The sequence below is a fragment of the Mytilus edulis genome, chromosome 9 (genome assembly GCF_963676685.1).
Source record: "Mytilus edulis chromosome 9, xbMytEdul2.2, whole genome shotgun sequence".
Classification (NCBI taxonomy): Eukaryota; Metazoa; Mollusca; class Bivalvia; order Mytilida; family Mytilidae; genus Mytilus; species Mytilus edulis.
The window spans coordinates 61,313,145-61,331,489 of record NC_092352.1 but is presented as its reverse complement, the minus strand read 5'-3'; the positions used below and the strand labels follow the sequence as shown (position 1 = coordinate 61,331,489).

Genomic DNA, 18,345 nt, shown 5'->3' with positions numbered 1-18,345 from the left:
TTCTTTTTCCTTTACCAAACAAAGCACTAATTGAATCACAACCATTAAAAGCGTGAAATCCTGGCAGTGCTCTACAAACATTCTCCCCAAATTTTGTGTCGGCTTTTTCCTGTTTGCTTAAAAGCTCAGTGCTTTTTACACTTGTCACTATTTCATTTTCAACAGATATTTTGTGGCACATACTTCCATGTGATACAAATAAATCAATTCCTTCAAGTGTAAATCTATAGGATTGTTTACTCAATTCTGAAACAAAGAATTCAAAAAGAGCAACTTTGTTTCTACCAACTGACACAAAGTTCTTCCATTGCCGATGACACGATTGTGATGCTCTCGAAATTATTGTTATGATTTGCCCTCCCAAAGACCCTGCGATTCCGTTTTAAATTTTTTATGGATAATGTGGGATACTGACCAGTGACAAAATCAATGCGGGGAGCTCTTTTTGAAACTGAAAGGATGGTTTCAAAAACAACATTTGCCAAATCAGAAAAAGTACTTGGTATTCTTGTGATGGATTGAATGACTGCCATGCCATCAAATATCCACATGCTTTCCTCAGGAATAGCTTGTATTTGTTCAACACCCGTTTCTAAAAGACCAGCCAGGACAGATTTATTTGTCTTTACAGGTGTACCATCAACGTTTGCAAGAGACCATGGAAGATGACCTAATTCAAACTGGAGGACCTCTCGCGTATCCAACTGTCTTGTCTGGGCTATTACAAGCAGGCGACCAAAAATATTTCTATCTGCTTTCAATGTGTTATTCTCCTTATCAGTCATTAACTGCTTACCTTTTATTTCCTTTGTTGAAAATGTAAGCAATGATTGTCTTTTGATTGGTTTGAAAATGTCTATTGACTTTTGAACAAGCCGTCCACTGATGAAATTGTCTGATGCCAACTTTCCCCTTTCATACGCGTTCAGAAGGTCGCACATTAATTCAGAAGAAGCAACAGTACCCGAGGACAAGCCTGATAACTGCTCAGATGTCTCAAATGGATTTGTCCAGCTTTGCAGTGTTTGAACCAATTTCAAAACGTCAGTTTTATCTCGCTTCATTTGAGTTTTGCCAAGCTCTTTTTGTGTCGATGTTTCAGGGTTAACTATTCCTGCTAAATCTCGACATTTTGATGATATTGAAGCTCTTTCATGTGCATTTAACAACCAACAATTAACAAAACTTTTATTTAAATTGAAACCAACAATGCCCCTCTTGTTTTTGTATCTCTGTTCAATTGTTACTCGATTATTTGGTCAACTGGAGATCTAGAAAATTCATGAGAGCTTCTCTGAACACAAAAAACAACTAGATGAAAGATATTGATGCGCATCAGGATGGGTATTTGGCAGATTTTGCATATGAAGCAAATAGACTGACATGTATCGCAAATAGTTTTTACGGTCATATGCAAAAAACTGTATGCAAACAAAGTAACAAAATCAGTTGACAATATGTGCAAAATTTATAAAACAAGACTAAATTCATTGAATAGTGAAGCAATAAATCCAAGTAAGAAGGAAAGAAAATGAGAAAAAAACACTATCAAATGAGAAACAATGTATACATTACGAAAAGCAAATAAATAGTAACCAGATGGTATGTCAAATCGACATATTTTTGTGCCAAAGAAAGTAAAAAGTCTGAACAAATTCCCCAACTGACTATTAGACCTTCGTTCAAAGCAATATTTGTTGATTGAATGACTTTACAATCTTAACTCAATCACCACATAGCTAAAATACAAAATGTAAACAAGCACACCTTTGTTGAGTTTGATAGAGTGCACCCTTTCAGAACGCAACAATTTAACCTTAATTTGTCATTTTTTCATAAAAAAGTTTGTTATACATTTACTTTATAAAATAATTTGTCTGACAAAAACAACATAATCGACAATTTAATGTGTGTTTTCAGTTTTCAAGTTTCAATTGATAAGCTTGAAGTGCTGATGTGTGCACTCAGGTATTAATATATTGTCGACTGAATCGAAGACGGTAATGTGATGATTTCCGGTATTTTACGAGTATTTGCACGTACATATGTGTTACTGAATAATTCATATCTTAGACAATATATAAATACTGTAAATAGTTTAAACATTGAATACTGGTCAATTCTAAAGTTTTATTCACGAATACGGGTAATTGTATTACGAATTGCTTTATGAAATGAGAAAATATGCAATAATTTTAACCCAAAAAATCGGATTGTTTGTAATGTAAATAAACATTTTTTTTAAACAAAAAATCTTCAGTGTTACATTAAATAGGATAGTTTTATATCTGTTTTAGTTGTTTATACCTATACTTTAATTTTTTTTAATCGCTTTATATTAAAAATTTTAAACCAAAATTACTTAGTCGTGATAGCTAAGGACCATTGAAAGGGACGTTTTAAACTTCTTTTGGACACTTTTGTTTTAGTCTAACACCTTGTATTTTATCAATAAGATAATGAAGTTGAATTCTATCAAAAAAAATCGCGGTACCCTGGGGTGTAACACAAACTCCTTAACTAGAGCGCTTTTGAAAACTAGCTGATGGACTATGAATCAATCAGGACAGGTGCACAAACCTGCAGCGGGTATGACCGTCAGCATACATTATAATTGCAGTTGAAGGCAAATCCTTCAGAAGTTCTGTGTACTTTATTTTAACAACGAACATTTTTTGATAGGGAATATAAGTCAGGGGGAAAGAAACCAATGTTTTGTTATGTACAGGTATTTCCGCTGTTATATATTTATTTCGGAGCACTCCCACTTGGAATTAATTGGTTTCATGCTGAAACACATACTCTCACAGATATTTCCCGTGTTGTGGGGTACTTATAGGTTTAAAATCGTTATATAAAGGTTATGCTGTGATTTTTAAAAACAAATGTTGAGATCGTTTTATAATATTTACCCAAAAAAAACGGTGCGGGAAATGGACATGATTACATTGCCTGATGCGGGAAGCGGGAATATAATAAAAAATAAAAAAAATCTGTTTTGAAAAACATATGTGCGGGCGGGTCCGTCGAACAAGGAATTACATTGGTGTGGACTAACTATAACTTAAAAGAATCCCGCATAGGAAGACAAAGTTTGGCAAATACATATTTTGCTATGTTAATGACGTCACAGTGCCATTACCAATGCAATTTGCAGACTTTCAATTTGAATAAAATAAATGGTTAACACAGTTTGACTGCTCTAATTTACGATCGATATATACAGTCTTATTCTGTTTTAATGAGTTTGCGTTGCAACTAAATGTTCAGGTATATACATTATATATTGAACCTATTCTCCCTCGTTTAATAAATCACAGTTTGTTACTTTCGGGCTATTAAGATCGTGGAAATAACAACCGACAAATTGCATTAGTTCCTCATCTATACTCATTGTTAGACACCATGTCAAAACATTTTCCAAATAAATTGACTTCGTTATTGCAATGCGTGTGTACATAAAGTGCAAAACATTCATTGGTAATTATTCTTTTTTGAAACAAAGCAGGATCTTGTCTGACTTTTTATAAATGATATGAACTACTAATACACATAAAATATAATATATATATATATGACTGCATGCAGAAAAGCTCCACATCAATCTTTAAAAAAAAATGTCATCTCTATTGCCCTCTATTAAAAAAATATAGCGTGAAATAACATACTTTCTATATATATTTATTGTCAATGTTTGTTGTCAGAACGTTTCTACAACACAGGTGCCCGTCCTTGCTCAACTAGGGTTGATTGATAAAGAGAATTTATAATAACCAGTAACTCATCATTCTTATCAGTTTCAATAATTCTTACACGATTTATCCATTTCCTGACATGTTGATTATTTTTTTTTAATCAACGTGTAGATCGTTTGATCTCAGTTCTTCATTGGTCAAAATTCGATTATGACGTCGAATTTTCTTGCTCTCCTCTGAATTTCCTATTGTGACGACACGAAACTAGAGGCTCTCAAGAGCCTGTGTCGCTCATCTTGGTCTATGTGCATATTAACAATGGACACAATGAAATTTATGACAAAATGGTGTTTTGGTGATGGTTATGAGTTTGTAGATCTTTCTTTACTGAACATTCTTGTTGCTACAATTATCTCTATCTATCATGAACTTGGCCCAGTAATTACAGCGGAAAATGTTTCCTAAAAATTTACAAAAATTAACAAAAATTTATGAAAATTGTTAACAATTGACTATAACGGGCAATAACTCCTTAAGGGGTCAATTGACAATTTTGGTCAGGTTGACTTATTTGTAGATCTTATTTTGCTGAACATTATTGCTGTTTACAGTTTATCTCTATCTATAATAATATTCAAGATAATAACCAAAATCTGCAAAATTTCCTTAAAATTACTAATTCGGGGGCAGCAACCCAACAACAGGTTGTCCGATTTGTCTGAAAATTTCAGGGCAGATAGATCTTGACCTGATAAACAATTTAACCCCAGTTCAGATATGCTTTAAATGCTTTGGTTTTAGAGATACAAGCCAAAATCTATATGTCACCCCTATGTTCTATGTTTAGCCATGGTGGCCATCTTGGTTGGTTGGCCGGTCCATGGCACACATTTCTAAACTAGATACAACAAAGATGATTGTGGCCAAGTTTGGATTAATTTGGCCCAGTAGTTTCAGAGGAGAAGATTTTTGTAATAGATTACTAAGATTTACGAAAAATGGTTAAAAATTGACTATAAAAGGCAATAACTCCTTAAGGGGTCAACTGACCATTTCGGTCATGTTAACTTATTTGTAAATCTTACTTTGCTGAACATTATTTCTCTTTACAGTTTATCTCTATCTATAATAATATTCAAGATAATAGCCCAAAAACGGTATAATTTCCTTAAAATTGCCAATTCAAGGACAGCAACCCAACAACGAGTTGTCCGATTCGTCTGAAAATTTCAGGGCAGATAGATCTTGAAATGATAAACAATTTTATCCCAATGTCAGATTTGCTCTAAATGCTTTGCTTTCAGAGTTATAAGCCAAAAACTACATTTTACCCCTATGTTCTATTTTTAGCCATGGCGGCTATCTTGGTTGGTTGGCCGGGTCGTCGGACACATTTTTTAAACTAGATACCCCAATGATGATTGTGGCCAAGTTTTGTTTAATTTGGCCCAGTAGTTTCAGAGGAGAAGATTTTTTGTAAAAGTTAACGACGACGGACGAAGGACGCAAAATGATGATGACGTCACATAGAAAGAACACATCTTTTTGCAGATCATTCAAAAAGAAGTCTTGAATTTGTCTGCATATTGTATAAAATCATTAGAGAAACAGATTCCACCATCGAATCCCGTGTAATACGATATTTATCCACTCTCGACAATCAAAATTTGAATATTTAAAATGCTCGGCGAGCTTCGTGTTTTAAATTTGAAAATTAAATGTCCCGAGTGGATAAATATCGTATCACACTGGATGCAGTAGTAGAATTTTTATTTATCATCATAAATGAAATTATCAGCTTAGCGAAAATGTAAAATATATATCAAATTATTCACCTCCTAAGATTAATCCGTTGTGAATTAAATAAAAACATTAATAGTACACACATAAAAGTATTCTTATAACAGATAATCAATAAGATGAAGTTTTTGTTGTTCATATTAAGAATGTCATGCATGGGACGGCCTTTTTACTTTTGAAAAATGTATTTTGATATGAAATGGACGGCATATTTACATCCAAAATGAAAATGTAACACATAAAGTACTAAAGTTTGTTTTAAATGGACCGAATAACCCGTCAACATACTATTTCATACTCTATTTGTTGTCATAAATATAAAAAAGAAATGTCTCTCTACCGTAATACGTTGATGGAACTATTCCGACATCTCTTCCAACGACAGTTTAGTTCGCACACGCAATGTCGAATTCATTTCAAAACGCAAAGAAGACTATAACATATCTAGCCTTTAAGCGTCAATGCTTAGTTATGCAATTAAGTTGTAGTTGGCCAACCATATTTATGCTAAAAGTATACACATATTGTATGGAGAATATATAAATTATGAGACACCAATTTAAAAAAAATCTTTACATATTTTATATTTCTGTTTTTTTATTTTTTTTTATTTTGAATAACCAATTTTGTAAAAAATAAATAGATAAAGTTGAGAATGGAAATGGGAATATGTCAAAGAGAAAACAATTCGACTATTCTTTTTTATATAGATTAGACCGTTGGTTTTTCCGTTTGAATGGTTTTACATTACTAATTTTTGGGGCCCTTTATAGCTTGCTGTTCGGTGTGAGCCAAGGCTCCGTGTTGAAGGCCGTACCTTGACCTATAATAGTTTACTTTTATAAATTGTTATTTGGACGAAAAGTTGTCTCATTGACACTTATACCAAATCAAAGGTTACAGGCTTCTGACTTGGGAGAGCTTCAAATATGTGGAGACGGATTAATATAAGTTGCAATGACTTGTTTATATATATGTTTAAACTAAACTTAAAAAATGCTGTGGGTTTTAACATGTTTTGTGAGATCTTACCCCTTATAGATGATATTATTGTATCATTTAGAAGTTCACATACTTGAAGGCAATAAGTGGTATATCTATTGGTTGAAGATATTATCGTATTCCAAGGATGTATCAAATTATAACATTTCACTTGAAATCTATAAATACATACCGTGGGCTTGAATTTCCTCTATACACACTTAACTGTGAGGATTTTCTTGTTACGTAAATAAATCTAATTTTAAGCAATATGACTGAACCTTGATACTTGATTTCAAACAGAAAAAAGAAAATAAGATAAACCGAAACTCAAATGCTTTATACAATTGAGGACAAATTCAACGAATAATATAATTTGAAGTATTGTTTTTGAAAGAGTACTTATTAAAATCACACATTGACATCTTACTTTGCAGGTGCTTTGTACCAAGTCAGGAATATGACAGTTTGTATATATTCGTTTTATGTGTTTGAGCGTTTGATTTTACCATTTGATTAGGGACTTTCCGTTTTGAATTTTCCTCGGAGTTCAGTATTTTTTGTGAGTTTACTTTTTAAATCCTTTTCAATTTTTTCTTAATCATTGTATTCTCCTTTTTGTTTAGATTCATGCAGCTTATATGTTTGAATACATCAAATAGATCAACAATAAAAAAAACTTCTTGAAAATGCATGACTACAGTTACATGTATATGGTGGTTACAAATGGTATATTTTTATAGTGAACTGTATCCATTTAAAATGCGTTTCTGTGCTTGTGAGATTGAAGAACTTAATGTTTTTTTCAATATGACAAGAAAACCCTTCAAACCGTCTTTTATTGATGTAATGATAGTTATCACATTGACCCTTTAATTTAATGAGAGAAATTATGCACTTTTTAGTAACGATTACGTTTCCTCCTGTTGTATGGTATTCATTATCTAGGTGTTTATTTGCTTGTGAGATTGAGGAAGTGAAAGCCATTCTTCGTATATGCATAGTTTTTGTACTGATTAACCCTTCAATTTAAAGAGAGAAAGTATGTACTTTTATGTAATGATGACGTCTCCTACTATTGGAAATATTCAAATCTATTTTTGAATGATATTAAGATCATAAAATCAATAATTGAATTATATTTTATATTTGGCACAACTTTTTGGAACTTTGAGTCGTCAATGCTCTTCACTTTTGTACTTGTTTGGCTTTATAAATATTTTGACATGAGCGTCACTGATGAGTCTTATGTAGACGAAACGCGCGTCTGGCGTATTAAATTATAATCCTGGTACCTTTGATAATTATTTACACCACTGGGTCGATGCCACTGCTGGTGGACGTTTCGTCCTCGAGGGTATCACCAGCCCAGTAATCAACACTACGGTGTTGACATGAATATCAATAATGTGGTCATTTTTATACATTTCCTGCTTATAAAACTTTGATCTTTTTGAAAAACCAAGGATTTTCTTATCACAGGCATAGATTACCTTAGCCATATTTGGCACAACTTTTTGGAATTTTGAGTCGTCAATGCTCTTCAACTTTGTACTTGTTTGGCTTTATAAATATTTTGATATGAGCGTCACTGATGAGTCTTATGTAGACTAAACTTGCGTCTGGCGTATTAAATTATAATCCTGGTACCTTTGATAACTAATTATAGTTGATTATCATAATATAGTCATTCACAACTAAAAAAAACCATTTTTATTCTTTAAAAAAACAAACAAAGCACCACGCGCAATTCGACTGAAGACATACCATACTCCTTGATGTGTTGTAGTGCTACGAAAAGAAGCAGAAAGTACTTTTTTCAAAGTATTTTAAATGACTCGATTCATAATTTATGTATCTAATAATTATAGTGATGGTTTTTCACGCCAAACGTTGTTATTATTAATATAAATAATATAAAAAGTTCTTTGAGCCTTATTTTTGATAGAAATTTATTTATAATGAATTGCAAAAATTTATTTTGAATTTGTTAACTATAAAATAAATTTTTGACTCTTCACATTTTACGAAGCGGATTATTCAATGTAAAGAGTCAAAAATTATTTGCATGGTTCAATAAATTCAAAATGAATTATAGCCATTCATTAAATAAACCTAAAATATGAAAGTTTCAAAAATGGCATCTCTATTAACCATGTTGACATAGTACCAACACATCAAAAAGCTTGACATACAATACTTTCTTCATACTTTGATATTCAATGTTTGTTGTTAGAAACTTTCTACAAAGTTGGTGTCGTCCATTCGAACACAATTTGGGTTGATGGAAACAGATAACTAGCACCAACCAGTAAGCCATAGTTGTTTTTAGCCTATCATCCGTCATGTCCTTATTAAAATTATCATTTAAAACGAAAATGCAAAATGTATCAAATTATACAACTTATGGGACTATTTCGTAGGTAATTAAATAAAAGCAACACTAGTACACAAAAAAGTACTCTTAAAAAAAGGATGACAAAATAGATGAAGTTGTTGTTTACGTTCAATTTACAATAACTATATTATCTTGTATGGTACTGCTATTTTAATTTTTTTTAAATGAACTCGTGTCCACATTTTACATGAAAATGTCACACGCAAAGTACTAAACTTTTGTTTCAAATGGATCAAATAGCCCTTCAAAATAATATTGACATATACAATTGTACACTTCATTTAACAATTAAGCTATACAATGCATATAAAAAAGTATAAATTTGTTAATCTTAAATCAAATATTGTCCCGCTTCCGTGTTAGTGTATCAAACTACTCAAAAATGTCTTCAATTGGACAGTTCAGTTTTATCACGCTCTGTCAATTTGATTTCAAAACGCAAAACAATATGAAAACATATATCGCCTTTAATCGTCAATGCTTAGTCATGTCAGTTATAGTTGACACACCTTATATATGCTAAAAGAATACATATATTGTATGGAGAATATATTAATTATAAGACGACAGTTTTCAATAGATGCTTAAGTATTTTATGATGTCTGTTTGTTATTTGAGAAAAACAATTTTGTGGAATATAAGTGGATAAAGATGAGACTGGAAATGGGAATATGTCAAAGATACAACAACCCGAATAAAGAATAGATAACAGTCGAAGGCTTCTAATGTGTCTTCAGTGCAGCGAAAAATTACCGAACGAGCAGGCCACAGCTGACCTTTAGAAAAAAATGTGTTTTAGTTCAGTGAAAACGGACGTTATACTACTATCCAAAACATACAAATGACCCAAAATAAAAAAAACTTACAAGACTAACAGAGGCTTCTGACATGAAGCAGCTGCAAAAAAGACGGTGGGTTTTAAACATGTTCTGTGAGATATCACCTCCTAATAGTCGAGGTTATTCTACCATTTAGAAGTTGACATACTTGACAAGCAATAAGTGGTATATCAATCGTTTGAAGTAGTATTCAAAGGATGTAACAAATCATAAAATTCCACTTGAAATCTATAAATACATACCGTGGGTTTTTCTTACCAAACTTTGCACTTAACTGAGAGAATTTTCAAGTTACGTAAATAAAAATCATTTTAAGCAATATGACTGGACCATTGATACTTGATTTCAAACAGAAAAAGGAAAATATGATAAACGGAAACTCAAATGCGTGATACATTTGAGAAAACATTTTACGAATGATATAATTTGAAGTATTGTTTTTGAAAAAGTACTTTAAATCGGAAGAGACACAGTGCTATCTAACATAGCAGGTGTTCTAACTAAAGTCTTTTCTTTTTATTTTAAATTGTTGGATTCTCCTTTTTGTTTAGACTTATACAGCTTATTTGTTTTTATCTAAGCAGATGGAAGCAAAACAAATTAACCACATAACATTCAATGACTACAGTTATATGCATATAACAGGCACAAAGGGTGTGTCTTTCCAGTGAACTGTTTCCATTTTAAATGCGTTTCTATGCTTGTGAGATTGAGGAACTTAATAAAGTTATTTCAATATGACAAGAAAACCCTTCAAACAAGCATTTTGTTATGCATAGTTTCTGTAAAGATAGTTATCACATTGACACTTTAATTTAAAGAGAGAAACTATGTACTTTTAGTAATGATGACGTTTCCTCCTATTGGAAATATTCAAACCTATTTTTAAATGATATTCAGATTATAAAAACAATAGTTGAATTAGATTTAAATTTATAGTTGATTTTCATATAATGCTAATAACAACTTAAAAACATTCTTATTCTTTAAATAAAAACAAAGCACCACGTGCAGTTCGGGCGAGGACAAACCATAATCCTTCAAACATCAGTCTGATCGACATACGAAAAGTTAAAACAACATGTTCTGTATGTTGTAGTGCTACGAAAAGAAGCAGAAAATACTTTTTTCAGAAGTATTGTAAATGATTCAGTCAATATTTCATATATCTTATTAATTATAGTGATGTCTTTTTGTACATATGTACTTAGAAAGTGTGATGCGTTGGTCATCTTTTTTTTTGGAAACAAAGAAAACAGGACCAATTTTGTCAATTATCTTTTAGTTTGGAATGTTTTCTCTATCTTTGTGTACATTTATCTTAACACATTTTTTTTTATTTAACAACAATTTAAAGAGCAAATTACATTTAATTAAGGAGAATAACACTTGCAAAATTTAAGTCCGTTTAACATGCTTAATGTTGTTCATTTTCATTTTCAGATAAAAATCTTATATGCCTTAAACAAAAATGTGTTCACATTTTAGAAAACATGAATCAGTTATTAACTTGATGCATAAATGAATTTGTTTTAGTATAAATTAATAATGAAAAATGCATGAACATTATAATCACCTCAAAATGTGTCTAAATGCATACATTTTTTGTACATACTGCTAAACAGGATGGAACACAATTTAGGTCAAATATTGCAAAACACGTATAAAAAAGTTAGTGAATCAGTAGTTGTCATATGAACTTCTAACAAACATAAAAGCAAAAGAAATATGACAAATAAGTGAAAGTATTCAAAAATGTCATCTCTATTGACGTAGTACCTAAACAATAAATAGCTTGACATTAAAAACTTTCTTCATATTTTTATTGTCAATGTTTGTTGTCAGAAAGATTCTACAAAATAGATATACATCCATACACAACTTGAGTTGATGGATACAGATAATTGGTTATGACCAGTATTTTCATCATTGTTATCTGTTTATCATTAATGAAAATATCCTTTAACATTGTTAAAAGCGAAAATGCAAAATATATCAAAGTCTAATGAGACTTTTTTGTATGTAATCAAATACAGAATAACACTAGTAAATAAATAAGAGTAGTTTTCAAAAGATGAACAATAAGACAAAGTTGCAGTTCATATTTAACTTTGTGTATTGCATGGTACTGTAATTTTTTCATTAAATATTGATATTTCATACCAACATCCAATAATGAAAATAACACACGTAAAGTAAAGAAGTTCAGTTTTAAATTGATCAAATGGATCATTTAAATAAATTTGTATACTCTTTTTATCAATTTATCTATACAATGAATGAAAAACTGTATAAATTTGCTTTTATCTTCAATCACACATTGTCTCGCTACCGTAACATAAAGTGGATGGAACTATTTCAACATATCTTCAAATTTGCACACGCACTGTCAATTTTTTCAAAACCCCAAAACAAGATGAAAACATAACAAAGTCTTTAAGCGGAAAAGCTTATGTATGTCAGTTGTAGTTCACACAGTATATACTCATGGTAAAGACTTACATATACTGTATGGAGAATAAAATAATCTTTAGACGCCATTTTAAAATAGATGCTTACATATTTTATATATTTTGTTTTTATATTTTGCTTAATCAATTTTGTAAAAGATAAGTAGGTCCAGCCCATAGATCATATTACTGTACCAGTTAGCTGTTAACAAACTTAACAATAAGTGGTATATCGTAGGATGTAACAAACCATAAAATTCCACTTGAAATCTATAAATACATACAATGGGTTTTTATTACCAACCTTTGCACTTAACTGAGGGGATTTTCTAGTTACGTAAATATATCGTATTTAAAGCAAAATGACTGAACCTTGATACTTGATTTCAAACAGAAAAAGGAACAAACGGAAACTCAAATACTTAATACAATTGAGGACTAATTCTACGAATAATCTAATTTGAAGTATTGTTTTTGAAAGAGTACATCGAAAGATTAAAATCGGAAGTGACACATTGGCATCTTTCTTTGCAGGTACTCTGTTCCAAGTCAGTAATATGACAGTTGGTATCCATGCGTGTTATGTGTTTGAGCTTTTGATTTTACCATTTAATACGAAACTTTCCGTTTTGACTTTTCCTCGGAATTTAAGATTTTTGTGATTTTACTTTTTAAATCCTTATCAATCTTATTTAATCATTGAATTGTCCTTTTTGTTCATACTGATGCAGATTATATGTTTGAATATATCAAAAAGAGCAACAAAAATTAACTTCTTGAAATTGCATGTCTACAGTTACATGTATATGTCGGGTGCAAGCGGTACATCTTTCCAGTGAACTGTATCCATTTTAAATGCGCTTCTATGATTGTGAGATTGAGGAACATAAAGTTATATCAATAAAATAAGAAAACCCACCGAACAAGCATTTGTTTATGCATACTTTATGTAACGATAGTTATCACATTGACCCTTTAATATAAAAAGAGAAAGTACGTACTTTTCAGTAATGATGACGTGTCCTCCTATTGGAAATATTCAAACCTATTTTTGAATGATATTCAGATCATTAAAATAATAATTGAAATATACTTTACAGTTTATTGTCATATTATAGCTTGTCACAACTAAAAAAACATTCTAATTCTTTTAATACAAGCCAAGCACCACGCGCCGTTCGGGTGAAGTCATACCCATAATCTTTTGCATATCAGTCTGATCAAGAGAGGAAAAGTTTAAACAATAGGTTCTTCATGTTGTAGTGCTACGACAAAAAGCCGAAAGTACTTTTTATAATGACTCTATTAATATATCTTTAACATGTTTAATATATATCTGATAATAAAAGTGATGGCTTTTCACGCCACAAGTTTATAACTTTATTGTTTATCAAAATATTTCATGAATTTATTTTTCAGTAAGATTGATACCAATATGATCCTATTCTATTTCAAGTAAATAATTGGTAGAAAACGAATATGTTTCTTTTTTACAAATATTCAAGACAAGCAGTCGTGTAAAAATATTTTCTTCAATTCATGGATTGTTTTCGTTTTTTTTTTCAATATGCTCATGGAAATCATAATGAGGTTGTATGGTTATATGGGAGTTTATTGGGTTTTTTTGTATTTTTTATATTGAGATTTCCCCGCACAAACTGCCTCTTGTTTATCTTTTTATAGTGAAAATACACAAACCTGTTGCACTTGAGTCAATGTCAACACAGTATTAATTGAATTATCATATATTGCTACTTTGTTGTATGTATTTCCTGTAGTATATATATATGTATATTTTTATTACACATGTTACATATCTATTGTTTGTGTATTGCATATGCTATTGTTTATAATGATTATGTGTGTACGCTAAATGCCCTCGTGGGTCACTAATTTGTTGAATAAAAATATTCTATTCTATTCTATATATAATCTGGAATCACTTTGGACTTTCATTGTTCAACAACAGGATTGTGTCACGTATATATCCTATGAAAAAATGAATTGTCCTATTTAAATAGAAAACTACTTACTAGATATATATTTGTTTTCCTTTGTGATGAGTGAATCTTCCTGTTTAAAGAGAAAATACTTAGCTAATGTGTTCTAAGTGTCATTTGAATTAATATGTTTTTTTAATATCGAAAAATATATTATTATCAAATCAAAGTTTGAAGGGAAACGTATATGTGATGGCAACATTCCATTTTAATCGTGATAGAAATAATCTGTGTTCACCAAAAACTGTTGTCGATGAAAACCACACGTATGAGCCTTTAAAACCAATTCACTTGCCAATATCGAATGGCAGGTATGATACCTTGCAAAATGTTCAAAATGCTGGAAAAAATCATCAAAACAAGCTCAGTTGTAACAGAGACCAAAGGGATTGTAACATGGAGCTCAATCAAACATATGAAAGATTTACTAATGAACGTGGTAATAATCAAAATATATACGATTCAACACATACAGATGCAGCATATGTATCTAAAAACTTTGTGAATTCAGCGCCGAAATCGAGACTATGCTATAATCAAAATACTTATTGTTATGCTACCACGACAGAGGTTAAACAAGATGATCATTATAGCGAATTACAAAAACAGAATTCTCGAAGCTCTAACATATATGAGATTGCAGATGGAAAACAACTGAACTTAACTCAAAACGCCGTACCAAATAAACTGTTACCTACCAGTGATAAAAAGCAAACAACTATCGTAGGTCAGCGAGGAAAGAAATGTGCGTGTTTCGTAATTGGTTTTCTTTTGGGAGGTGGCATAGCTAGTGTGGCTGTGTTTATGTTGCTGAATACTAATTCGAACATGTCTAAAGATCTTGAAAAGTACAACATTCAGGCACAAGGTATTTATTCTATTTGTTAATTACCGCTCAATATTTCACTTGAGGAAAAATAGTTTCTCTCAAAAATGTGTAAATTATATTTAAGTTAGATGGGTGTCTAACTTAAAATCCATTAAATGTTTTAATAATTTGTCAAAATATAATGTATATTATGCTATTTTTAAAAATATTATAACATATGTGGATCACCACAGGCTTTTCTTCATGCTACAGGTTGTTCAAAATTGTCAGATGTTGTATAAAAATAAACATGGAAACCGAATTTTGTGTGATAAAAAGAGTTACATGTATATGTGGCAAAGTTAAAACACATTATGTTCTATGTTAACATGAAAAGTCTTACACATCTGTACAGAAAAGTTTTGCCAAATGCAGCATAAGGTTATTTATTCCTAGGTAGAAAGTCTTAAGTAGTTCGACAAATACGAAGTTTTGTCAACAGCTTATTTATGTGCTCATTTGTTATATTAAAAGTCAAAAACAGTCAAATATCATATAACTACAAATCAATGGCACTTAGCGCCAAATGCACACGAATCAAATGATGAAACTCATTGATAATGACTGGAAAAGCCAACATCTACGATATTGATCTTTAATATTCAATAGGTCTCTCTATATATATACTAGTATCCTGTTAATTATTTGATGTGTCATAGATTAGAAAGAAAACAACTATTTAAAAACAAAATATATTTATTACAATTTCTTGATTAAAATGTTCATTGTAATATTAATCAATTATAAATATATAAATATGAGCCTTTATATGATGAGATGCATGTGTAATTGTAGTGTATAATAACATATCGGTATGTGAGTGGGACACGTGGTCTTCCTGGTCAGAATGCAGTGTTTCATGTGGAAATGGTACACAATATAGAGAAAGACAACAAACTGGAACATGTAATAATAAAGTTAATAACGACACAAGAACATGCACTAATAACCCTTGCAAAGGTACATGTTGATAATATATTTTTAATTATTAATAATTTAAATTTAAAAGATATACATATAGCTATGAAAAACATGAGTAAGAAGGGCAAGAACATTGGTATACAGAATCGTTTAGTGATTTATTACTTTATCATGTTTATACACTATCATGAAAAGCCGAACAGAAATATAGCCTCGAACGGCAATTTGTTCGAACGGTCGTCACAATAAACTTTTACTCGTTAAACAAACATAATACAAATAATATGACTTCTCCACATCCGTTTTATATCTCATATAATGTTACTGATATATAGGTTTTTAAGTATGCTAAATAGTGTTTTTAACATAATATCACGAAACAGGTGAATGACTTTTTGGTATCTTTCGGCTTTCATTTCAAATAAAATTTTATATATTTTCAAGCAATTACACAATGCTTTCGTTTCGTATCCGTAGCTGGCACCGACAGCTCGCTATGGCTTGCTCATTTTGAGGTAAAGATGTTTGATCCTAGGAAAGTGAAGACAAAGTCCGTAAATTTGTCTTTTCTAATATTTTTCTCTCGTATACTTTTTCATGTCAGCCTACTTTTCTAGAAATGATCCGGATTAAACTCAGGTACTAGTTGTAAAGGAAGACATGTCTGACTGCTGACTTTGTCGTTGATAGCCGACATGACAATAAGCAATCGCTGCTGAATTTATATTATTTCCAGGATAATTACTCAAGATTTTGTAGTAAAACCTAAACATAGTATAGTGGTTGTTTTTTCAGTGTCGATGCATTGTTATCTTTTATCGTTTGAATCTGTGGCATTAAAGTTAATAAGAATCAACAGTGGTATTTATTTTTTTCAAAATACTTTTCTCTCATATAGTAAAATCCTATATATTTTTCTGATGTGAAACAACATCTGAAAAAGATTTAATGGAAAAAAAAATTTCATATATTATTATAGAATTAAGGCCTTTTACAAAATATTTTAATAATGAGATATGAATGTTTAAGAGATAACAACACTAATTTGAAAATGTATATTTTCTATCCTAGGTAGAAGAGTATTACTGGATATGGCTTTCGACCCATCTACTCTAAATGCGAAACGGTATTTATCAAGAGACAATACAATTCTGAGCAACCAGATGTCAAGTCAAACACCCAAAGGGTCTCCTGGTAGAGGCGCACTACAAATATATAGTGGAGTCATTGCAGACCAGTGTTTCGGAAATGGAAAGAACATATATTACCGTGTTTTCTATAGCTATACTTTGAAAACTGTTTTGTCGGCCACTAATCTTATTTTAGAAGTAGGTCTTTCACAGAGGGACGAGGTTGATCGATCTGATTTTGTTGGAAATGTACAACAAAAGGGTTGGTCATTTGCACTTGCCAGATGTGGTTCTTCAAACAACATTTGTTTGAGAGCAAAGCATCTTAGAACACTACATACTAATGATTTATTCAGTGGGAACAGTGTAGGTTTGCAGAAAAATGGTACCTTTGAGTTACTTATAGACAGGCAGAAAAATAAGTTTACTTTGAAAATTTCCAATACGCAAAAACCTGTTATTTCGTTTGAAAATGTTGCCTCAAACAAATTACTTTGTCCAGTATTCGGAGTTCATAACATACCAAAAGTTAATGTTCTTCTCCAGATATTGGAGAGTAGAGATGTTACACAAGAACAGATCGAATTTTAAATAAAAAAAATTAATCGTTTTTATATAAAGAAAGAAATAAATAAACATGAACAATAGAAAAATAGATCAATAGTTATATAGATATTTAATTTTATGTCTATACATAGATACATAAATTGATGGATTTATAGAAAGATGAACATAGTTTAAACATAAAGGCCATATATAGACATGTGTATTTTTGAATTCTTGTCATTCATGTTTATCCATGGGCTTTGTGTATATGCCATTTTGTTTTCCTTTGTTGACATAAAACTATAACACCAAGTTTGATATTCGTTATAAGTTATTTTTAAAAGTACCAAAGTTCTCCGATTTTGCTGCTTGCTGTTTTGACTGTGTCGTCGTGTGTTTTTGCTGTGCATTGTTTAAGCAAGCACGATATTTAAACTTCATTTGTGTATGACCAATTTAAAAACAACATTATAGAGTCTTGTCAATATTCATTATAATTGTGAAAAAGCATCTTATCATTAAGAAGTATTTATAAAAGTAAGCTCAAACAAAAACTGGAATAACTTCCACTGTGCTAATTTTGCTGCACTTAATGTCTCTTTGGGGTCCAAATGTAGAGCTTCTAAACCATAAAGGACACAGAAATATAGCCAAGGAATCGGAACGATGCATTAGCAAGGTTGATTTCTTATAGTAAAATGGTTTGAAATATTTTAT

At 30.9% G+C, this 18,345-nt stretch overlaps 1 protein-coding gene across 1 annotated transcript; it reads left to right on the top strand.

The window, feature by feature from the left end:
* The first annotated feature begins 13,586 nt into the window (after nt 1-13,586).
* Nucleotides 13,587-17,944, top strand: LOC139488736 (uncharacterized). The gene is made up of 3 exons (XM_071274565.1): nt 13,587-15,031; nt 15,827-15,991; nt 17,024-17,944. Exons 1-3 carry the CDS (start codon nt 14,356-14,358, stop codon nt 17,671-17,673), a joined length of 1,491 nt encoding a protein of 496 aa, XP_071130666.1. The 5' UTR covers nt 13,587-14,355; the 3' UTR covers nt 17,674-17,944.
* The last annotated feature ends 401 nt before the right edge of the window (nt 17,945-18,345 follow it).